Raw genomic sequence first — 26,098 nt, forward strand, 5'->3', positions numbered from 1 at the left:
ACTCTTTTCACCCCAAAAGGCACTGAAACATTTAAATGCGTAATATTACTTTTCAAACTGTTGCCACAAATTATTACCGTCCTATATTATATTTAAAAAATTACGTAACGGAAAACCTGCACGAATGTAACGCATGCATCTTGCACTGTAAAAAAAGAAGAGCAATCGAAGTCTGAATACCGTAGTCCTCCACGCGAATATGGGCACCTGGAAGCTCGAATTTTTATTTTTGAATTTGTTTTATTATCTATTTCATATTTTTGTAAAATATTAACGAATTTTGTATTACAAACTCAACGATTCCAAAGCGAGCAGTGGCAACACTGTACGGAATAAAACAATTTTATCCCCAGCGCGCGAGACTGTCTATCGGAAATTCTAAACATATGCTGTTTTTAAATATTATGTGATTTTGCTGTCGAACCGAATTTTATGTGGCATAATCTGCGAGAACGTGATATGTAGCAAATACCGTAAACACACAAAATGTTAATAATGATGGACCAAGAAAAAAGTTTTTTAAAGCCATTTGAGTAAGAAAACAGAACATTGATATGATGAACTGAGAAAAGACTGAAACAAACAGAAAAATGTATGGTGACACATAACGCTGCAGTGGAAATTCTAAATGTATACTGCTATGCTGCTGTTAAAATTTTTGTGATATTTCTGTTGAATTGAATATGGCGTAAGTGCGTGATGTATATGGCGTAAATGCTTAATAATAAAGCTAAAAAGACGAAAAAAAAAAGGGGAAAAGTTGTTATTAGGAGTGAGTGTAACAGCAGAGTGGTAGATTGCGAGTTCAACGAGAGCATAAAATACCTTAACAAACCCTTTCGGGAGACCGTTAAAATCTGAAGCTTTCAGAATTTTTATATTTTTTAAATATTATAGGAAGCTACTGGGGTGTTACTCTTTTCAGTATGCAAATATTATTCTGGCAAAATAAGAAATACTAACAATACATGCAGGACAAGAATTTATTCTTATTATGCAAACAAATATATTTCCGACGAAGCAATGTGAGTCATTTGAAACCGATGCATATATCTTAGCATAATGAAACCTGGCAAATAAGATGGCCAGAATTCTATTAACATTTCTGCCACCATGTAATTAAAAAATCTGATGTGTACACCACATGACTTCCTTGTTCGGAATATTAAATTATACGCATTTTTTCTTGCATTTCATTTAAACTTATTGGATTGAATTAAATATACTTCGCCGAAAGCGCAAAAAACAGAATAGAATAAATGCATTCTTCAAAATTCTCTCTATTTGTTTACCATAGAGACACTCTGGCGCAAGATTCACTTAACAGTATTATATTTCGTTCATATTATAACTTAAAATGCACAAAATTTATATCAATTAAAGAATTATGTAATCATTGCCACATATTCTATTCAAATACTATAATAAAGCTAGAACGATGTATAAAAGAAATTAATCAAACAAAACAAAAAAGAAACAGTTTTTCACAGACGATTTAGTACTTCTCATTCAATTAATTCAGTTCTAACTTCGCGACAAGGCAAAAATACATAAAAAGTCAAAATATCTCTACTAAAAATTGCGAAGTAAATTTTAAACACTTATTTCCTCGAAAAAATTCCAGAAAGGATTAAATATGATTTAATTGGCAATAATAAATGAAGGCGTTATCTTTGTTGTTACGAATTTAAGTTTCTCTAGATTGGCAACAAATCCACTCGTCTGCTGTTTCAAATGTAAACAAGCAATGGCCGCCATCAAAAACATTATTAGGCTTAGCGGCACTTAAACAACTTTAAAATTGTTGATAATTCTAAAAATATTGCATGCAGATTTACTAAAGGCATAAAAACCTTAACCGGAAGATAAGAACAACATAATTCCATCATTTTTAAAGCAAAAAATGTTCAATTTACAAACATATAAGAGTAAAGAAACTGAGATCACTAAGCCGAGTAACAGAGTGGATATATATAAAAATGTATTTATATACGTTTGGTGCGGCCGATTGCAACCAAAATACGAGGTGCACATCTACATGTTACAACAGTCCTATATACAAAATTGCAACGTTCTGAGGCTAATCGTTTTTGAGTTATGCCAGATACGTACGTACATACGTTCGTACAGACGCCCCGAAAAATTCTGTTCAGAATTCATTTTAAAGCAGTTTTATAATTTTTTGGAGGAAAAGAGTCTTTTATTCTGTCCTTACGTAGAGATATCACGCAAAAACATCGTTAAATTGCTTTCGAAAGCGGCCAAAATGGATATTTTGGTTGAAATATGTTACCTGAAACTTTTCGGGATTACAATACTTTCTTTTTAATATGTACAAGGAAGTAAAAACAAGGGAACGTAAAAACTCGAATTAAGGATTTTGATGATGGAATGGAGATTTGGGATTTAATAAAGGTATATCGGCTACTGGAATTCACACTTAAACAATCTTAAAAGTAAAAGAGAGAATTTTTGCATCTGCGAAAAATACCTAATCTTTATGCTCAAGAACAATTCCTAAGCGTAATGCTACTGATTGCATAGACGATAACAATACTGAAATTATGGTATGATGATCAAGTAAGTATAAGGAATTATCTTGCCGAATAGAACACTATGCATTAGCAAGCTAAGAAGGTTTTGGAGAAGCTGAAAACAGAAACAGGAGAGTCGGCAAAAGATGAAAGCTGGTAACGTAGTTGTAGAGAATTAAGGGTATGAGACCCTTCACATTCTGCCCCACAGGCATTCGTGGCGGGGAAAGATTCATGGCTAACTCATATCAGGAGGATAAATAACAACGACATCAGCAATATAATTCGGAAATACGTTTAGGAAACCCCCTTAAAATTTAATTTTGGCTTACTTAATATACCTGAAAGCGGTAATTAACATACATAGTTTACTATCCGGCAGAAAAAATAGCGATTTTTAATGATTAAACATTGATTTAAATTTACGTTTAACATGATTTTTATTTAAAAATTTAAATTTTGCTTTACAATCAAAGTAAAATTTTATAAAATAAAATTCAGAATATTCTTAAATTTTATTAAAATTAGAAGAAAAATGATAGAACTTACCAACAATTGTAGCAAAAATAAACACGCCTATTAAATAGCTGATAATTGTAAACAGGTACCTGAAATAAGAAAAGAAATTTTTAATTGCTTACATGCAGAGTGAATTTTAAAAATCTAATGATAAAAAACTGCGATGCCATGCCAATGATTCAAATTCAACGCTTTGCCGCGAAGTGAGAAATGAATCTATTGAATGACAACTATAACCCTAATGAAATTCGAGGAAATAACTTTAAACTGAGTGCAGTAAAAATGTGTATAATTTAATAGGCTGCACAAGGAAGTCACGTGGTGTTGACATGAGATATTTTATACAAGCATCAACAATCTAATCATATACTACGTAACTGAACCTAAGGTTCAGTAAAAACTGCAAATTTGCAAAAATAATTTATTAGAAAAGAAAGAAATAATCCTGTAATCAAACTATGAAATAAAATTATTGTACCCTTAGTCAGATACTTACCAAAATAGTTAAAAATTGCTATAAATAATATAGATGTGTATCTAGTTAGTGTCTAAATTTAATTACACAGGATTTCTTGTAAATTATAATTCACCCTTTGATGCATAGCAATTCATACAAAATACGCTATAAACTGTTATTAAATGATTGAAGGTAAATAAATAAAATTCCAGATTTAAAGAATTTCTGACTTGAATGTGACATTTATGCGCCAAAATCTATGTTAAGAATATCACTAATGTTTATTAATTAAAAAACAATATAGAATTCTTTAATCCACGCAAACATGGTGTGATCTTCTGCAAATATTGTCCCACAATTGGCAACGGATTCGCACGAGAATATTTAATTCGCATCAGTGTTTATAACTGGATATTACATAAAAGAAGCTTTTTGGAATAAATCGTTATTTCTTATCTTAAATATAAGTAAAAAATTCGAAATCGACTCTTTAAACGGAAGCCATCAATGCATCATTTGCCAATTGAAATGCCAAATGTGCCAGCGACCTTCTGGATGATAGATAAAAATAAAAGCTTTAAGTAAAAAATATCATTAAAAATAGATGTGTATTTGTATTCAGATAAATATACTAAACATGTATTTAATAATATTTTAAAATTATGTTAATATTTGTTTATGTTTTGTTGGATATTGGTAGTTTTACCTATTTGTATTATTATGCAATTATTAAAAGTTTTGCTTCTCATTTTGTTGTAAATTAGCGATATTTGTTTATATTCTAATTTACTTATTATTACTGTATATTATGGTATTATTTAGTCTAATGTGTAATAGTGTGTGAGATCCTATGATAATAACTGTTAGATTTATGTAAATAGCTGAAGCAGAACTTCTGAAATTGCATTTTAAGGCTGTATGACTTGGCAACATCTGGTGATTTTAAGCCAAATCTGGCTAAAGTTTGAAATATTGCAGAAATGAAATTTCTTGAGTATAATCCCAGAGTATTGTTACTGTACGGAAGGTGCTACTTTGGTAGACGGTTGCACGGATTTTGGCGATTTTCTTTTGGCGAGTAATACAGCTTATGGTAAACCCATTGCTGAATAAGCTATTTATGGTAACCGATACTTTGTTGTCATTTTATTTAAAAAATGTGTTTTATTGTGCATAAATTACGTGTTTTAAATATTATTTATGGCTTCTAAATATTAAAAATTAATTTAATTTTGCATTTTTATTTGAAATAAAAATTTTATTGTTTATCATATTTTATGAAATTTTATGTTGTGGATGATGTAATCAATGACGTCACATTACTTTAAAAGTAATTGGTTTTAATTTGTATAAATTTAATGTAATGTTTTAAACATTATTTATGGCTGTTAAATATTAAAATACAATTTCATTTTGCATTTTTTTTTAAAAAATGATTTTATTATGTATGACTTTTTAAATAATTTTAATTCTAGGCGTGATGTAATAAGTTCTCTGATTGGTTATAGAATATTTGTGCATTAATGAGCTGTAATCAGCTCCCTGATTGGTTACTGACAATTTGTGCATTTCCGCGCCGTTTTAAAATTTAATTCATATCTTCGAATTCCTTCAAAGATGTTATCTAAATTATGATTTCGATTTTTTTGGAGGTACTTATCAATGAACAACAGGTTAAATGACTCAAAAAAAATGTAAGTACATATTTTATTTTTATTTTATAATAGTATACTTCAATTTTTGTTAAAAAAATTAATACACTATTTTCAAAAATTGCTGAGATAATAATTGTCTATATGTTTTAATGTTAATTATATTCTATATAACGTATTTTAAAGTATTTGAATTTAATAATATTCTAATTCTTTTAAATGTTGGTATGATGGTTTTTAATTCAATATTCAATTTCAGTAATATTTTAATAATTAAACGTTGGCACAATGTTTTTATAGCGGTGTTTTAATTCTCTTCTTTGCTATATGAAAGTAATAATAACCTTACTTTAAAATTTTATACTCATAGTAAATGTATTTATTTACACTTGCCTGCCATCTTAAAAAACGACATTTTCAACAAAAAATTAATCCGTTACTTTTAACGATATTTATTTTTTTTTTAAAGTTTCAAATACTTTACTATATTACGTAAAAACAGTGTTTTTCAAGATGGCTGACGTTTGTCAAAATCGCGCCAACAATTGCGCCAACGTAAATCGCCAAAAATCCGTGCAACCGTCTACCAAAGTAGTACCGTACGGAATAATACCGTAAAATTTGTCTCCCTTGGTTTGGATTCGAACCACGCATTTTCCAATTCGCTAACTGGGCTAGCTAAACCCTGAACACAACGAAATTGCCCACAGGGAAAATGGGACAATTTCTTACAGTCTAATCCATTTTCATTCTACTTCCGTTCATCGAAGAGGTTTTGCCCTGAAGAGATTACTTCGCAGCCAGCTCGTCGGAAATTGGTAGCAGCTTATATAACAGCATGGTAGCTGTAAGTAACCCATTCAATAGGAATACTAATTTATGGTATACAAAAGTGCAACGGGTACATAGTGCCAGAGTTAAAATGTCTTAATAAAGGGAGCAGGCAGCATAATTAAGCTCTTAGCTTGTTGGGCTTCGATGACACTGACTGCCCTATAGACATTCCATGGTATTGTGGCTTAGTATTTTTAAGGGAATTTGATGAATTATTTTATACTCAGCGAGGTAGTCATACTGATCTCCGAAAGCACCACACTAATCGTAAACACTCAGTCCCCAAATGGGGAAAAGTAAGTACCAAACGCCCCAGCTTAGTAAAATATTGTTACGAAATGTACAGACGCGGTGAGAAAGGTGGAAAGCTTTCCCGCAAAAGGTGGAAAGCTTTCCCGCAAAGCAGGTTTAGGGTTGCCATAAATAGCAAGGAAGGACAGGGTTGCCACATTTGGTGAGAAATTGCCCAGTTGCTTACATTTGGCGACAAAATTGGCGATATAACATGGATGGATGGAGAACCATCTGGAACGAATTCTTACCGGTTTAGCCCAGAATGTTCTCGAACACAAGCCGAAAGCTATATAAACCCTGCTGGTTCGCAGTCAGTCAGTGAGTGCCTCGTCGAGAGGGCGAGTGTGTGTGCCTCATCTAGCGAGTTGACAGCCGGGCCGCGAGTGCCGAGTGCACCGAAAGAGTCTCGTAGTGTATCGCGGTTAGTGCATTGTCGAGAGAGCGTGTTGAGCTCCGGGAACGACTGAACCGAAGAGTCAGGAGCTGTGAGTTGCGTGTCGTCGAGTGCATCGCGAGTTGTAGCGTGGAGAGTCTCGAGAGTACGTGGACTTCCGAGAACGACCAAGCAGAGTCGGGAGCTGCGCTCTGGTGCTTTGCAGTGAAGCTGTCTCCACCGTGATAGCATGATAATTTGAAGGCTGTGTCGCTGATCGTGTCAACGTTTTTATAATAGATCTTCGACGACTGTAAAACGTGACTTTGGAGGTATCCTGATCAGTATTGGCTAAATAAAGTGTGTTTCGATACTTCATCAAGTGTCGTCGTTATTCACTCCAAATCTACGAACCCCGTACGAACGTGAAGGAAGAAAATAACGTAACAACTAGTGTTAGAAAAGAAAAACGCAACAATATTGTATAAAGGTAGCATGTTTGCTCTTAAGTGTGGGACTGATTGCCGGAAAACAATTGCGTGTTCTTCTGTCTGTTGAGGTAGAATCTTAATGTTCTTGATAGTTCTAATGCAAGTACTGAGCTATAGTTATCTTCCCGCAGGAAATCGTCAGGATGATTTCCATTCTTGGCGTGTTGAGAGAAAAGAGGCTGGGAAGAGGCATTCTACCAAATCCAGATGAGAATGAATCATCGCAAGCGATGGTTGAATTCAGATGCCACTGTAAAGACTATTAGTTTTTTCAAGGACAGGAAACATTGCAAAACGTGCTTCTAACCAGAATTCGAAACACGGGTTTTACAGTTTATTAGAAGTATGACAGCTATTGACGTCAACCAGTTACATGATTGGAGAATTCGAAGTTCATTACAATATCTTTTCGTTCAAGTGGAGAATAAATTAAAACTTATTAAACCTTTATTACAGATTTGAATTTAAAAAAATTTAAAATCTCGCAAGCATTTTTTTTTATGTAAACGAACGATATCATTAGATTAAAAAAATTAGTTGAAAATACAATAATTAGATTTTTTCGTCTAATTTTAGAGAATTATACACAAAGCAATCGGAAAAATATCATTTCCAAAAATAAACATGCATCTGAAGTTTCCCGCTTGTGTGAAAGTCAAAAGGTGGATTTTAGCTACAGAAACAGAAAATGGCAAATCCAGTGCCTTATCTAGAAAGCGGAAATAAAATATCGTTGTTGCATTTCCATATTATTGCATAAGATATTTTGCCGAAGACGCAAATCAGATTTCCTCAGAAATCTGCTCCAAACTTCTTCGCTGCCGAGGAGTATATCAGATTTACTTACTATAGACCTATCCTACAGTTCTTTCATACTTCTTTCATAAAACAGAAATAAGTTAAGTAAATATTTCCCAACGATATCTTTAAAATTTTTTTGCATTAGAATTCTACATTTTACCGGCTATCGCTTCGTTCTGATAAGACAACGAGATAGAAAGGAACAACTAAACGTGAAAAACAACGAAACGAAGTTAAGATGAAGATAAAAAACAGAACAAAAGTGATGTACAGATTAAAGATATACTACAGTATTTTCTAGCACTTTGTTTGGCTACCACACTTGCAAGAAATTTGTTCTTTTCAGATCAGTTCATTGGCTAAACTACATGAAAAGTTTGATAAAGGAGTATGAAACGAAGCAAAAGAAAGAAAAGACATATCAGCCATTGAGGAACATTCTTGGTCTACTATACATGTATTCCTGTTTACTGTTATCAAAATCATGCAAAAATATTTATTCAATTAGCAAACGAAATTTTCTTAAATGCTTCATACCAATAAAAATTATTTTCTCAATTTTTAAAATTATTTAAATTAGCACTTTTTTTTCTTATAGTGAAAGTTTCACGTGCGTCTAATATTTTCTACAGTCTTTCAGAAATGTAGATGAAGGAAGTTTTAAATAAAAAGTAAAAAACACTGCATAGATTTGTGGAATGGCAAGCTCAGCCTGCCGTGATGAAATTCCTCTGTTACTCCTGCCTTTAGCGCTGGCTAAAAGTTGGATAGTTTGTCGTTGACTGAAATATTAAATAATCCTATGGTAGCATCGAAACTTTCACCTTAACTTCGAATGGAATGTGTAAATAATTTGAAGCATTGCTGCTTGTCAAGTCTTCAAAAGAGTTCAGTTAACTTTACCATAGCTTATATAACTTCAAAGTTGAAGTGCAAATCAATCTTCTATTTAATTTATTTTTATATTATTGCAATTGCTTAATGTTCTAGTATTGAAAGGGAAAGATGGTAAGCGAATTCGTCCTGCGGCCTAAGAAGGTTGGTACATAGGTGCATCTAGACAAGAGCCAGTGCACTCGAAGCGATTTTTTCGAAATTCGAATTCGAATTTTTTTAATTTTTTTATTTTATGTTTTGTGACGAAATCGCCTCATTTTGAGACATAAATGGGCTATAGGAAAGCGAGATTTTACTCTACACACTCCATTTTCACATCGTCATGAAACGTAGGCACTTAGCTATTTTACGAACTTAAAATAAATTTCGTGTTTCAATAAATCGATTCAATATGAATTTATTTAACAAAGGGAGCTTAACGCCTTTTCAACGGTATTTTTTCTAAAAAAGTTTATTTTTAAAAATGGACAGTTTATTTTTCTTTGATTTTCGGACACGTTAAACTTTCAACCTTGCGACTGCTTTTACAAAAAGAATTTTGGAAAAATGATAATATTTTGTATTTTTTAAAAAAAATTTAAATGAAGCTTCCCAGTACACTTCTCACATTTGACATCTTTAAAAATGTGATTTTGGCAACAATTTTTTTTTCTTATTGTTGTTGATAGATTTTTGATGAAATCGCATCATTTTGAATAGTTTCATTCTTTTAGAAATGTGTTTGGCAACAATTTTTCATCGTATTTCTTATGTCACTGTTTTTAAGAGATTGGCATATTTCGTTGTCATTTTTATATATATATAATACATTTTTATTGATTTTTTTTGACAAAATTGTTGTGCAGTGTAAAATTCTGTACGGAATTTTTTGTTTTTTAAGTTTCTTTCATGTTATTTTTTGCTTATTTCACTGTTTGTAAGATATTAAAAAGTTTTGCATGATTTTCTTCTTCAATGGGAAGTTAGTTCATTTTATCATTAGGATAATTAATATTTGTATTAAGGGATATAGCTTATTTCATGGTAATTTTTTTCTCTTGAAAATATAAGATAAAATATCATTAATTATACTTTGCTTTTCAGAATTTTTTGTTTTTTGTATTCTTTTATGTTATTTATTGCTCATTTCACTATTTTTATGATATTGAAAAGTTTTGAGTGATTTTTTTAGGAAACAAAGTTCTTAACATCCTTTATACCATTTGAATTCTTAAGATTTTACAAAGGGAAGTTGGTTAATTTATTTATTAGGATAATTAATAATATTTGTATTAAGGGATATGGCTTATTTCATCGTAATTTTGTTATACGTAATAACTTTTTTTATGAAGTTGTTCTGCAGAGTAAAATTCTAGGCAGTTTTTAAATTTAACGTTTGGTGTTCCCTTCAGCCATTTTTCCGGTACATTTAAAAGCCATACGAAGGCTGGCAGCGAAGCTGCTAGTCTCTGATATAAATTTTAATCAGCGTTTTTCTCATATCTACAAAGAAGTTACTTCCTCATTTATTTCAGTCAGGAGGCATTCTTTGTAACTAGATATCATTGTGAATTTCGTTTTAAATCATTATAAAACAAGGTATTATATAACATTTTTGAATTTTCCATCTCTTGATTAATTTTCTCGAATAACCTTTTGTTAGTTTAGTAGTTTCATTACAAAAAGGAAAAATTCGTAGAGTAGTGTCATGATAAAATGCGAAATTTAATGGCTTATACCTGCTGCTTAAGTTGGTGGTGCTGCAAGTTGGATACTAGATATAAAGCACCTGAATTGTTTGGGCTTCAGTAATTAGCGTTTTGATGTTCTAAGACAGTGGTTTCAAACGTCCTCCGAAGCTATTTTATACCCCACGCGAATGCATAGCAATTATGTAATGGCTTCAAATACCTGGCTTATAAGTTTTAAAGACATAAAGACAAGGACATTATCTTTCCACTAACAGAGGTGCGGCTGATCCGCTGAAAGTTAGAAATATTAGCCCTGTTATGATATCCGTTGCACAATGCTTGGAATGTACATGCTTAGAGTACAGTCTTTACCGAATACATATACATTCCAACTGTCTAACTGATGATATTAATAAGTAATTAGATAAATATTTTTATAGACAGATGTGATTTCTACCTAATATTTAGTATTTGTATTTAGGATTAGGATTAGGATTATTCAATTATGGCAAAGCATACGAGGGCTATCTGCCTAACGGGAGGGTTGCCTTCGTGGAGGACTTTCTAAGGGAAAATGGCTCGTATACACGTTACATATGGGGAAAAACACGAAAACGCCCATGCAGCCAGCCCATTCGCGGGATTCGAACCTCGGATCGAACTACAAGTGTTCAGCGTTTTTACCGCTCGGCGGTTGGTGTATGTGTATGTTATTATTGCAAAGCTTCGAGGTCTATCTGCCTAAAAGGAGGGATGCTTTCGTGAAGGACTTTCTAAAGGAACTGGCTCGTATACACGTTACACATGGGGAAAAACACGAAAACGCCCATGCAGCCAGCCCGTTCGCGGGATTCGAGCCTCGGATCGAACTACCAGTGTTCAGCGTCTTTACCGCTCGGCGGTTGGTGTATGTGTATGTTATTATTGCAAAGCCTCGAGGGCTACCTGTCTAAAAGGACGGATGCTTTCTTGGAGGACTTTTTAAGGGCAACTGGCTCGTATACACGTTATACATGGGGGAAACCACGAAAACACCCATGCAGCCAGCCCATTCGCGGGATTCGAACCTCGGATCGAACTACCAGTGTTCAGCGTCTTTACCGCTCGGCCGCTGGTGGGCTGTATTTGCATTTAGAAAACGGGGCGGTATATATTTTTGTCAGTTTTTTAAGTTTAAACTGACACGCAAAAAGCTTTTAAATTTTCGTGCTCGCGCACTTATAAGATACATTGATTACTGGCCCCAATCGTATAAATTGTTTCTGGTTTGGTTTAGTTGATTATGGAAAAGCGCACTACGGCTATGTGCTTAAGGGGACGGATGCTTTCGTGGAGGACTTTCTAAGGGAAACTTGCTCGTATAAACGTAACGCGTGGGGAAAGCAAGGAAAAAAGGCCCATGTAGCCAATCCGTTTGCCTGGAATCGAACTCAGGTGGGAACTACCAATGTTTAGTGATTTTACCATTTGGCCGCTGATGGGCCAATCGTGTAAATGCGGTGATACATAAAACTCAGGCAGCGGCTATTGATGAAATATCTCATTGCGCATGTCAAATATTTCCGCCAACTTATCTGGTAGCACGTACAGGATTTTCCTGTTGCGGTTTACAACATGCATTATTTCATGAAATTTCGCGAAGAACTCGAAATCTTACATCACACCAGCAATTTTACCTGTAATTTGCAAGGCTTAAAAGCATAAAGCATACTCTAATAAAAAGCAAGAATCGCTATTTTTTACATTTTATCTAAGATGACCAAAATAATTGTAGAATATTTAACGATCATACCAGTATTATTAGCCCAATACATCAGACAGTATTAATAACTGTGTTGTACTTTTGATGTAGTGGCATTTACTTAAAGACTTCTCCATTATGTTAGTGCTTCGATATTTTGTGTTGGTAGCTCTTCATTTATACAACCTATAAACGATTTTTTTTATCTTTCCTTCGGATCTCTCTCACACGTTTGCCGTCCCGATAAGCGAATTGGGGCCTAATTTGCTTAACGACCGTTCAGAAGTGTATTTGTCATTTGACGTGGCAGGGAACTCTGCAAACAGTGCCATTAAAATGTCGTTAAAGGCAGCCACAAATGAAAAAAAAAAAAACAGAAGTAAAAGGACATCTCAACACAACTCGATTTCATCATAAAAGCTTCCTACTAGTGTCTCCCTTTCGTCGAAACGGTAATCTACATTAAAAAAAAAGATTTGTCGAATCGAAATGATTTCATTTCCTATTCTTCATGAGTCGCTTTCCAATGTTCTGTTCAAAATGGAAACTCTGAAAAAACTACTTCGACGAAAGGCAAAAAAAAGCACCTTTAAAAGGCAAGTAATATTTAATATTCATACGAAATAAAAAAATAGAGGAAGAAATAAAACTTTTTAAGTATACGGAATCGAAAAAACAAAGTTTTCATGCTCGTGCGAAGTTTCATAACCTTATAAAATATTAATCTTTATGAGTTCTGAGCGGAAGAAAGTAAAATAAATGGATTGAAGGAAGGTTAGTTAGACTGGAACAATTTCTAGCTAATATCTGCCTGACGTACGACACATACAGGTAGAAAATAAAAAGAAAATATTGGAAAGTTCTAAAAAGAGAATTAAAACTCTGATTTTAGGAACAGAGAGAAAGGACAAGCTGGCAGTAAAACGAATTTTCGCTTCCCTTCATGACAGCGCTTGTGTGTAAATGATTAATAGGTTCTACTAGCAAACGAAAGACTCAAGGTTCGAGTCCTAAAGATGATACGATTAATTTAGCACGATCTTTGTAGAGACATTAAGTATTTTTTGAAAGCAGGAGAGATACCCACCGAGTGTGCTGACCGCTATACCACGAAGGCATTCTAAGAAGGCGGGAGAAATACCTTATACCTTGTTTCTCAAATCCTAATATTTTCTGAAGTGCTGCTCGGACTAAAATATCGTCACCACATGGATTTAGTCGACTGGGTTTCACGGCTCTTCCGAAGTATCTTTTAAATGGGGAAGAAGGTAAGGAATTATTGCATGTTTCGTGCGCTATCTTGTAATGTAACGGGTGAGTACGTTCGGCTGGCATTTCGAATATCCGAACCTGGGATCTCGGCGAGGATGCGGTTGATTTTTCACGTTTTTCACTCCGAAAGTTTATTCTGTATAATGTCACCTGAACTAAAAATGTGGCGTATGTTAAATCATCAACTCCTGGGTTTGGTCGGTTGTGTCTCATGCCCCTTCCACTCCGCTGTTATATAATTATTGCAAAATATAAGAAATTATCGCATTGTTTATGCACGTGCTCTTGTGATGCGAATGGTTAATATCTTCAGGCAGCAAACGGAAGAACCGTGGTTTGAATCCTGCAGAGGTCAATTTAAATTTATCTCACATATTTCTTACAAAACTATAATGGTTTCTCTGACTATTATTTCAATATTTCAGAAAGGAAATTTTACACATTTCTTACAAATGTAATTACTTCAAAATTTCTTCTCTACGACGACATATTAATTAATGGCTCAACTTATATATTCTGAACTATAACAAAAGAGGGTAATCTGATTAAAACGGATATGATGGCATTACATATTTATAAATCAATTAAAAATTTTAAGGTTTACAGGGAAAAATAAGAACCCATAACAAATGAATTTCGAATCTATCACAATTATGATGCAAACTTCACAACGGAGAAATCCGAACTCGGTGTGTATTAATATCATATATAGAAAACGCACTTTCTAAAGAATTTAAATGTAAGAAGAAACTCAAAATAATAGAGCAGATTTCATATAAAAAATTTAATTATTGACAAAAATAAAATTACACTGGCTATCATAAATTAAGGAAAAATCACAAAAATCACGATTACTGAAAAAGTTACATGTAGAATTTTATGAAACTTACCCACAATACACAACACATAGTAAGGTATCAAATAACATAAAGAGAAATTACTGACAATTATGGTAGTATAGAAATTAGCACATGTATAAAATGAACAAATCCAAGGTGTCAGTTTGGTATAGGAAAAGCACCTTCAATATGAAATATGATCTCCTTTATAAGCAATACAGCACATACAGCGATGCGTGATGCTTTCAATTATGCGGTGTATCAGCTCCATAGGAAGCGAGAGCCATTGCTCTTGCAAAGCAGTTGCAAGCGCGAAAGGGGTTTGAGGGGGCGGGTTGAGAGCAGCTAGACGTTTCCCTAAAGCATCCCAAACGTGCTCGATAGGATTCAAGTCCGGGAATCGAGCTGGCCACTCCATGCGCATAATTGTTTCCTGTTGAAGATAATCATTTACGATGCGAGCCCTGTGTGGTCCTGCATTGTCGTCCTGTAACAGGAAAGCATCACCTATTGCCTCGGCATATGGGCGCACATAAACATCAAGGATGTCATCTCTATAAATCTGAGCATTCACGGTTCTCCTTGGAAAGACATGGAAGTGTGTGCGTCCACCCAAAGAGATGCCACCCCAAACACAGACACTACCCTTTCTGTATGCATCTCTTTCGCGGATGTTTGACGGATGATAACGGGTTCTAGGTTTTTCTCTCCATATCAAATAACGCGTACTATCGCTTTCTAGACTAAACCTGGACTCATTCGCAAAGCGAACCGCCCTCCATTGATCAGGCGTCCAGTGGACATGTTGTTGTGCCCGCTGCAAACGGCCCCTATTATCTCGTAACTTGAGCAGCACGCAAACGGTTGTTTGCTTCGCATGCAGACCACCTTCGTGAAGCCTTCTACGCACAGTTGACGTTGACACCAACCTTCCGGTGGCTGCAGCAAGGGAGGATCTAAGAAAGTCGGAGTATCGGTTCTATTCCTGAGTGCACATAATGTCAAATATCGGTCATCGGCGGTCGTCGTAGCAGTTGGCCGTCCTTGGCTGAACCTCCTAGGTGCCGAATCTGTGATTTGATATTGCCTCCAAAGTCTATGAACCACAGAAGGACTCACATTTAGCCATTCGGCCACTTCTGCTCGACTTTGTCCTGCCTCTAGTCTCTCACATCTTTCTATCGTAGTTCTGCAGGCAAATGATGCGTGGAGATCATTGTTACGAATTCGCTATCTCAGAGGACTTTTATGCTCCTCGTAGATGACGTATTCCGAGTGCAGAGCCATTAATTTGCATATTGGAGTTTTACTCACCTACTCTTACTTGGCAACATATTCAAAATTTACACGGTTTGGCTTATTTTTGAAAGAGTTATCGCTATTTTTGTTGATTTGTCCTTAATTTATGATAACCAGTGTGATTCACTTTACGTAATATCCGGTTTAATGCAAATGCATCAATTAGCTGTATTGTAAACTGCAGACTTTAAAGTCAATCAATTTAAACCACATTATAAGGTTACATTGTTCTTATATATTTACAAAATGTATGCCAAAATCCTTCCACAAGAAATGTATTGTACACTGTACTATATCTCTGTATTGACCTTTTAAGCTACTCTTTATCGGTCTTTATTTATTTTTATCCTTTCATTACAGAAATTTATTAGTGAAGGATGGATAGGCGTGAGTATAACCAATTAATTTGAAAGGGGTTACTTTTAGTTTTCGTTTAGAGAAGTATCTCTTCATACTGCTGTAGGCCTTAGAGCGCTCTGGGAAGTTTAGTATAGTAAGTTATTCAAATGAACTTGAATGACCATGAGTAGGTTTATTTACTTTATTAAAATATTACAATAAAATTAAATCCAAATACGCCTTACAGAAGCTTTAGCTAAGTATCTCCTATAATTGTTACCAATTATTATAGGACATTGTTATTTTGATGGCAGACGATAAGTTGAAGATATTGCTTATATTTTGCAAACTTTGTAAAAATACAAAATAGTCTAAATAATTTGTCTTTAAACTTGTATATTGTTGCAAATTCATATAAACATTTTTTTTTTGTTTTGTGCTAATATTTGTATTTTCTTCTTGAGGTACTTATATTTTTATATTTTTATATTATTTTTTATAGTTTTCCTTATTGTTTACTTATTGAGTATATTTAACGTAATAATTGTATTGCGTATTTTTATTAAATAAGTGGGAACTTGCTCTTTTTTATTCATGATTTAGAACATAATACATGGAATAAACAATGTTTAATACGTGCATTATGGCGGTGGCTTAAAACAGGCGGCCCGCAGGCTGTATACGGTCTCAGAAGCATTTTTAATTACTCGTAAATTAATTAGCATTATTATAATTTTTGAAGCAAGCGTAATAGCTTTGTTTTTAAGACTGCATTTACATGTGAAATATTTTTTTTCCGTAGTTGAAAATTAACAAGTCTACGAAAAGAAGCAAGCAGCCGATGAGTATCTACAATTTACGATGAAGATATTTTCTAGTAATTTTTTGTAGTAATATAATGTTTTATAGTAATTTGCAATATAGTGTTTTATAGTAATTTTCCAAATTAATTATTTACTGAAATGGAAACTGAAACACTATCAGGCATTATAGCTGAAAGATGAAGTAACAAACAAAAAAGGTTTATAGTTATTTTCTAATTCAAATGTGTATTTTTCCTATATGCGTCACACAAAAATGTAATAAAAAATGAGAGTAGGGTGTCATTGTTTATTCTCAGGTTTTATTTCACTTGAGAGGTTTTCATGTATTTCTTTCCAGTTTAAATTAAAAGTATTTAGGCGTTATTTCAATATTATACAATTATTTTAATAAATGTCAATCCGAAAATTGTAATATTTAGCTACCAATGCGTTTCAGTTACAAACTGTGAAAAACGAAAATTTTATGCAAATACCAACCTTCAGATTTCGGGCATAAAATAAGCATAAATTAAAATTTTTTTGTGGCTTCATGGGGTGTATGTCTTCACAAATATGTAATAATTACTTTGTATTTAGCTAATCCCCCAAAATTAGTTTTTATTTGTTTAGTTATTTTTACGCTTAATGCGGCCCATCGGCTACTTTTAGATCGTGCATTTAACACACGTTCAAGAGAACCCTGCAGTATGGCATAGTTCTGCTAACTCTAAATCGATCGACATTCAGATTGTAAAGAAAACTACTTAAAACTGAGGAACAAGAGCTACACTGATTACCAATAAGTATTTGGACACCTATGCAAATGACGATATTTGCGGTCCTAAGGTACGTCACGGACTCCGCCGGTATATATCATGTAAGAAACAGCATCGGCTTTAGTCGCATGCAAGATGCCTCGCAGTTCGAAGCTCTCTGATTTCGAGAAAGGTATAATTATCGGGTATCACACATGTGGTCGATCCTTAAGGGACATATCTAGCGATTTGAAGTACCCAAAATCGACAGTGGCCTATGTGATTAAGAAGTGGAAGGTGAGCGGTGATTGTCGGAATGTGACCCGAGTCGGCAAACCAACGAAACTGGGGGATAGAGACCGACGAGTGCTGTCTAGAGAAATTCGGAAGAACCGCACCCAACCGATGGCCCTCATCCGCGAGGAGTATCAACAGGCATCCGGGAGTATTGTTTCAATGAATACCATCCGTAAGGAAGCACATCTGCTTGGTTTTCATGGTCGTGCTGCTGCTCATAAGCCTTTGATCACAAAGTCCAACCGCGCTGCTCGGTTAATGTGGTGTAAAGCACATCGAAATTGGACCGTAGAGATCAGTGGAAACGGATTCTTTCGAGTGACGAATCAAGGTTCACGCTTTACCGTTTCGATGGCAGGGTCTGGGTCTGCCGTCTACCTAGAGAACGTCTCCTGCCAGAATGCATTGCGCCAACAGTCAAGTTCGGTGGAGGTGGAATTATGTTCTGGAGTGTTTCTCCTGGTATGGGCTGAGACCCTTGGTTCTCATTCATGGTAAGCTCAACTCCGATGCCTACTACACTATTTTGGATGACAATGTGCTTCCTACGTTGTGGCAGTTTTACGGGTTGGACCCCTGTTGCTTTCAGGACGACAATGCCAGTTGTCATCTTTCGACATTAACCAAGGCTTGGTATGGTGCCAATGGAGTTCATCTAATGGACTGGCCTGCCCAGAGTCCAGACCTAAACCCTATCGAGAACCTCTGGGACGAGTTGCATCGCCGAATTCAAGGGTGCACTACAAGTGCAAAATCGGTAAAGGAACTTCTATGTCTTCTCCAAGCCGAGTGGAAGAAAATACCACTAGCTGTCATACAAAGACTTGTGGAAAGTATGCCCCGGAAGGTCCACACTGTAATTACCTCTCGTGGAGGCTCTACCAACTATTGATTTTGAATAAAGTTAGTTTTACTTTTCTATCACAGGTTTCCAAATACTTATTTGGTAGTCAGTGTATTCTTCTAAGAGGTCTTTATGAAAATATTTGTGTGAGGCCCGGTGGCGCAGTGGCTAGCGCATCGCGCAGCAGCATCATAGGTCCGGAGTTCGAACGCCGGGCTGGGGAAGGTCGACTCAGCCTTTCATGCCTTGATTTCCATTCCTTGGGTTGATAAAATGAGTACCAAGTTCGCTTGGGGACTAAACACTGAGGGTCCTGCGACAAGCTTACCACTTGTTCAGGGCGTATGTTTACGCACCCCGGGGCCCACGGTCCAAAAACAGACTTCGGGGCACTACAGGACTTGGCCCATTAGTGCTGTTTTGCGCCACTGAGTTTTTAGCTATTTATGTGTCGCCTCCTGAAAATTTCGGAAAAAGCATTTTGTAAGCCCTTGGAGCAATTTTTCACGAAAAAGTGTAAGGACTCTCTAAATATTGGCTGCATTGGAGACCAGTGTAGAGTCAGTCCAGTTATTCGTGTCAGAATCATGCTACAGAGATTATCTTTTGCTCGTGATTCCTGCTTTACGCTTTGCTTTATACGTGATTATGCAGATTTGTGATGTTTCTCGTGTTACAAGGAGAATTTACTTATCTCTGGTTTTCTTCCTGAGCTATTTATAAAGGTTTACGTTTCTATACGTGCTGTTATTTATTTGAATAAAGTTACAACTTCTTCTTGTTGATCAGGTGTATATAATGTGTCTTAACGAAGTCTATAGTATACCTGTCAAATTCTAGAGCATTTTTGCCTTATTTAACAGGCAGTACTGTGGGGACATTTTTATCCTGTACTTTCTTTTCTAATTTATATACGGCTGAAAATGACAATATAACTAGAAGTTTTGCTTTTGCTGGCAAAACCTTTGGTAGAGCTTTCTTCTCAAAACAAGGAAACCCAGAGAAAATAAGTCGAAGGAGCAGAAATGAATCGAGCGAGGTAGAAAGGATCTTCTACTCATGTTACTCAATCATCATCTGGAGAAGGGCAAGAAGCTATTAAAAGCACGACTGCTTGTCTAAATAAAATCAAAATAAAAAAGAGAATGTTCGGAGGACAAGAAAAGAAAAGAAATTTGCTCGAAAATTTAAAATTGCCAAAGGTACTTGGATTGAAAACCCAAGGGGAAAGGGGAAAGGAGGTAATTTCAAAGGATGGAGCAGAATACAGCCCCGAAGAGTGCCAAAAGGGACAGGGGGCCTTCAGGGTGGCTCTTACGGTGGTCAAGGTGGCTATACTCATTGAGGGACATCCTGAAAAACGTTTATCGGAGGAACAGGCTATTGACCTTGAACTTCTGATAACGTTAACTACTGTCTGTCTACAAGAAAAACAGCTTCCGTCAGAGTGTCCGGCCGTTGGCAATCGCTATATCAACAGGGCTAGTATATTTCAAATAGGGACAAAACCAAGGGTTGCTAATTCATCTTGAAATGCGCTAAGATGGCGAACTGAAAAGAAAATATTCAAAACACATCGAGGCCATCAGACATGGGTCAAGGCTCGTTTCTATGGCAACAGACAGCTGCAGACTAACTGGCGAGTGCTTTTCTTATGATAGACAGACTGTAATTTAGGTATTATCAGTTCTGAAGTGTTACACCTGAGCTTCCATTAAAGGGCTGTTAGACTTCATAAACAAAGTGGGTGACCCAAACAAATGGAGCTAGGATGCACTGGGTTTGGGGTGTTTGGCATAAAATGCTATTTAGCAGATGTGCCTAAAACCTGACAAACTCAATCTAAAGAAGACAAAGATGCTGCATCAAGATAAATAGCATTTATTTTGAACTAACTAGTTGAGTTAACTGCTTCTTCTACAGAAAATAATTGTCAAAAGACAGAGGTTGATTGTAAATGAAAGTAGCATAATTTAATGTTTTTCTTGAAAAACTTCAATTCATTCTCTTGCAAAGCAAGAAAAGAAATTCTAAAATTCCTTACTATTTTCTTTTAAAAAATCACTTTCTCATTCGCTTCTAGAATTTTTCGTTTCCTATGTAAACATAATTCTTCTTTGTTAAAATCTACTACATGGACCTCATAAAAAGGAATGTAAAGGTTAGGGCTTTAACGTTTTAGAAGAAGTGCACTTGGCAAAGTTTACTAAATTGATTCTTCTACGAATTTAATTAATTATGTCATTAGAAGGAATTTCAATTCAATTTCAAACGATGCTTTCCCAGCTGAGAGCTCTTAAGAAACTGTGTAAATAACTCAAGCGTATTCCAACAAATAACAAAACGAAACTTTTACAACGGAAAGGAAGAAAACTGCATAAAACACCCAACAAAACAGAATGATCAATATATCGAAGAATAATATTCACACCTCTGAATTCACACGTTACATAACATTAGATGATTTTTCAAAGTGAAAAATAGATGGAAATAATATGCAAAAATGAACTTAAATTTTGTTTCAGGTCAGATTGTTTTCGTACTACGTCAACTATTGCTTTAAAATGAAATATAATGTAAATGCTGTACATTTAACTGGAAAGAGAGATATTATTAACTATATTCGGGAATGTCTTATTACTTCGACAGCAAGAATTTTTTTTTAAATTTTTCTTTTGAAAAAGAGACACCTGCGTTCTATAGCCTTTGAAATGTATAAAATTTCATTTAAAGTCTACACCAACGTAAATTTGCATTTTATATGCCTAATTTAAAATTTTACACTGACATATTTCTTACCACGCAAGAAATCACAAGATTTTTTTAAATAATTGAGGTGTGTGTGTGTATTTAATTATGGCAAAGCACACTAGGGCTATCTGCCTAAGGGGAGGGATGCCTTTCGTGGAGGACTTTCTAAGGGAAACTGGCTCGTATACACGTTACACATGAGGAAAACCACGAAAACGCCCATGCAGCCAGCCCGTTCGCGGGATTCGAACCTCGGACCAAACTACCAGTGTTCAGCGACTTTACCGCTCGGCCGCTGGTGGGCCTTTAAATAATTGAGAAAAAATGGTCAAAGGGATTTATTAGAGAACATATCATACATATCATACACATACTTAACATATCCCAATACATATATTAACATTACATACACGCATTTAACATATCATACACATATTTAACATATCATACAACTGACACATAACGAAATATTATAAAACGATTTTATGAGAGAAAACACTTACCAATCATTATAAAAATACGTGCAATCTATTTTAGCTTTAGTTTTTTTTTTCTCGTCGTCCAGAAAAGAATTTGTAAACTGCTACTGCATAGCATTTATTAGCTTGTTTAAATTTCCCAGTCAGGGTATTCAAAATTGTCAGCCATGAAAGTTAAAGAGATTTTCGAGCAAGACGGAGAAGGAATTAAAAACACTTTACCTTAATATTATTTTTAACCCCTTTTTTGTTAAATAGCGTAAATTTAATACATTTTCAATATCGTAATAATTCCATGATAAAGTTTCATTTCGTTAACCAAAAAATCTGATGTGTACACCACATGACTTCTTTGTACGGAATATTAAATTATATGCATTTTTTCTTGAATTTCGTTTAAACTTATTGGATTGAATTAAATCTACTTCGCCGACAGCGCATAAACCACAACAGAATAAATGCATTCTTTAAAATCCACTCTATTTGTTTACCATAGCGACACTTTGGCGTCAGGTTCACTTAACACTATTATATTTCGTTCATATTATAACTCAGAATGCACAAAATTTTTATCATTTAAAGAATTATCTAATCTTTGCCACATGTTTTATTCAAATACTATAATAAAGCTAGAACGATGTATAAAAGAAATTAAGCAAACAAAACAAAAAAAGAAACAAGTTTTCACAGACGATTGAGTATTTCTCATTCAATTAATTCTTCAGTTCTCACTTCGCGACAAGGCAAAAGTACATAAAAACTCAAAATATCTGTATTAAAAATTACTAATTTTTAAAAATTAAATTATTAAAAATCAAGTAACTCTCAAACACTCATTTCCTCGAAAAAATTCCAGAAAGGGTTAAGCATGATTTAATTCGCAATAATAAATGAAGGCCTTATCTTTGTTGTTGCGAAGCTGCGTTTCTCTAGATTGGCAACAAATCCAGTACTCTACTGTTTCAAATGTAAACAAGCAAGGCCGAGCAAGGCATCAACAAAAAAATATTAGGGTTAGCGGCACGTAAACAACTTTTAAATTGTTGATAATTCTAATAATATTGCATATAGATTTAATAAAGGCATAAAAACCTTAACTGGAAGATAAGAACAACATAATTCCATCATTTTTAAAGCAAAAAATGTACAATTTACAGTTTCTTTACTCTTACAAACAATACGAGTAAAGAAACTGAGATCACTGAGCCGGGTAACAGAGTGGATATATTTATAAATATATTTATATACGTTTGGCAAGACCGATTGAAACGAAAATACGAGGTGCACATCTACATGTTATAGTAGTCCTATATACAAAATTTCAACGTTCTGAGGCAACTCGTTTCTGAGTTATGCGAGATACACGTACCTACGTACATACGTTCGTACAGACGCCCCGAAAAATTCTCTTCAGAATTCATTTTAAAGGAGTTTTATAATTTTTTTGGAGGAAAAGAGTGTTTTATTCTGTTCTTACGTACAGTTATCACGCAAAAACATCGTTAAATTGTATTCGACAGCGGTCAAAATGGATATTTTCGTTGAAATATGCTGTCTGAAACTTTTCGCGATTACAATACTTCCTTTTTACTTCGTACAAGGAAGTGAAAACGGTGTGAAATTTGGGAAATCACGATTCGAAAGTCTGTGCAACCTTGAAGCGCTGTGGTGCAATTTAAGCTACATGATTAATTTTTTTATCGTTATAAATCAGGGTAAGAAGGATTTTTCAATCAGAAAATTAGATTCAAACTGAATAAGCAGAAAACACTTACTGTAAATTTGTAGCTGGGGTGGCCAAATCCCCTATGGTGGTAAGTGTCAGAGTTGACCAATACACTGATCCAAGGTATTTCCTGATCAGTGGAGAGTATTCATTCTCTGGATGCTTGTACGCCCAGTTACCTTGGAATCCTTCCAGTTCAGATAGCATATAATAGAAACAACCGAACCAGTGGGCAAGAAGCAAGAGGACATGAATCAGGTTAGCCACTCGCCATAGATTAGGATAAGCTGTTCTCGATTCGACGGCATAATAAAATTTATAAATTCTTCTTGCTTTCAGAAACCTACAGAAAAAGAAAAGAAAAAAAAAGAGGGAAATGATTTCTGACATAAGAAGAAAGTGTTCATCAGTCAGCCATTTTATATTTGCCTGCTGCGTTTACAGTAAGAATACAACAGATCCAAAACGTGATCGTCTATATAATTCGTTATGTAGTTACACATAATCATAAATTCTGCTATATAAATATAAGTACAAGAGAACTAATAACATAAATATTCATAAAAAACAGAAATATATACAGTCAAAAGTCGTTAATCCGGACTTGTCGGGACTTGGGCGATTCCGGATTATCGATTTTTCCGGATTATATATCATCAGTTTAAATCTGGTAAAATGGCATGCAGAATTTATAAAATTAAAAACATGAAACCGTAATTTACGAAATAAAGAACAATTATGATCTAAAGAGTATCAAAATTTACAAAAAAAGCTTAATATTTATTTGTTTACTTTATTAAACATTTCTTTCAATGTAAGTTGTTTAATTTGCTTCGTTTTTTACGTGATAATACATTCTCTTTAATTCTATAAACAGACATAATTTCTTGTTCAGTTACAAAGTTCCGCTGTTCAAGTCCTATAATTGCTGTGTCGAGAATACCGACTAATTTGTCAATCGAAATTTTTTCGTTTTCAATAACCTCTGTCACTTTCTTCGCTATCGGAAGCGAATTATAATGACGAGGCATTTGATTTAAATCATATCAAAGACGGAGTACATCGAGATGAAATACTACATTGAGTAAGCAATTATAAGCCAAATAAAATAAAAACATCTGCCCTTAAGATAAGGATAGTGCTGACAGATCAACTTCCAATTCATTGCACGCCGCCGCGGCGTTAAAGATAAACAAAGTTTAGATAAGCAAACGTTAAAGTTTAGATAAACAAAGGATATGCCTTTATGCATTTTTTGCAGCAATTCCACTTTTTGTTTAATGGACTCCGAAAAATACTTTCGCTTTGTATATCCTTTACATATTAGTAATAATAAATCGGAAATTCTATTTGACATAATCGAAAGTTCAAGCTTACTTTTATAAAATTGCTCTAATAGTCTGCAAAAAATAATCATCCGGATCCAATTCGAAGATTAAGAAACAACGCAATCTGCAACATTAACTGAAATAGATAATTAGATAATTTTAGCTTAGCTTATCCCGTCCGTTATACATTAAACGCGCATTCGTAAACGTATTTTGCGCACGCGCACACGCAAATTCGCAGCGGTAAAGGTCTTACGCGCATGCGCAGAAAGTTTGTAGCTTTGAGGTCCGGATTATAGATCATACCGGATTATGGGTGTCCGAATTAACGACTTTTGACTGTAGTACATTTTGCAATAAGGCTACGTGACGATCAACTTGCACGACAAAAAATGTCACAGTTCTATATCTCCCGTTCTACTGGGCCAGTTAACAAAATTTAACTTGCGTTTTTCATGGTATTGAAAGCGAGACTTAGGGGATATATTAGATTTATACATGGCAATTGTTCTAATGCAGGTATTTTGATACAAAGTCAGACTTTTCTTAAATGATGTAATAATGTTTTTCCCATATTTCGTTGCACAAGAGATTAGTATGACTAGCTATTATTTCATGCAGCTTAACCCGTGATATATAAATAGAAAACAACATTTCTAATGCAAAACATAATGGATATAAGTTATAGACATTTCCTCCAAGTCTACTCATTACTTCGCATATAATGAAATGAAGCTTTAATTATGTCTTGCTTTACTTTTAGATTCTTTAACTAGATTTTTATTACCTACAAATGCAACGGAATATATCCTGAATTCTTATGTTAGCAATTAATTTTAGGAAAATAGCTTGAGGTAAATAAATCAATAACTAAATAAATTGAAATTATAAAAACAATTTGTTTTAATGTCTGAGTTCTTTGGAATGAATGAAAACTACAGATTAAATCTTCATAACAGCGATATGTGTTGCCTTTTAACATCATTTTATCATATACGCTTAGTTTAATATGTAGCAGGGAATCTGTCTGCGCAGAAAAGTGCGCGTGACATTTCCATTTCATTAATATGCATCACTTTCATACAAATATCCCGACCGCCTGC

General features: G+C 34.5%; 1 protein-coding gene across 1 annotated transcript in view; it reads right to left on the bottom strand.

Annotated features, from left to right (window-relative positions):
* LOC118195192 (uncharacterized) overlaps window positions 1-26,098 on the bottom strand; it is a 456,481-nt gene that overhangs the window by 168,125 nt on the left and 262,258 nt on the right. The window contains exons 4-5 of the mRNA XM_085816481.1: window positions 23,717-24,010; window positions 3,084-3,142 (exon numbers count right to left, since the gene is read on the bottom strand). Coding sequence (XP_085672607.1) covers window positions 3,084-3,142; window positions 23,717-24,010 — 353 coding nt within the window. The remainder of the gene's footprint in view (window positions 1-3,083; window positions 3,143-23,716; window positions 24,011-26,098) is intronic.

This window comes from Stegodyphus dumicola, chromosome 5 (assembly GCF_044657685.1).
Source record: "Stegodyphus dumicola isolate Sdum_Otavi_A_Nest chromosome 5, ASM4465768v1".
NCBI classification, from domain to species: Eukaryota; Metazoa; Arthropoda; class Arachnida; order Araneae; family Eresidae; genus Stegodyphus; species Stegodyphus dumicola.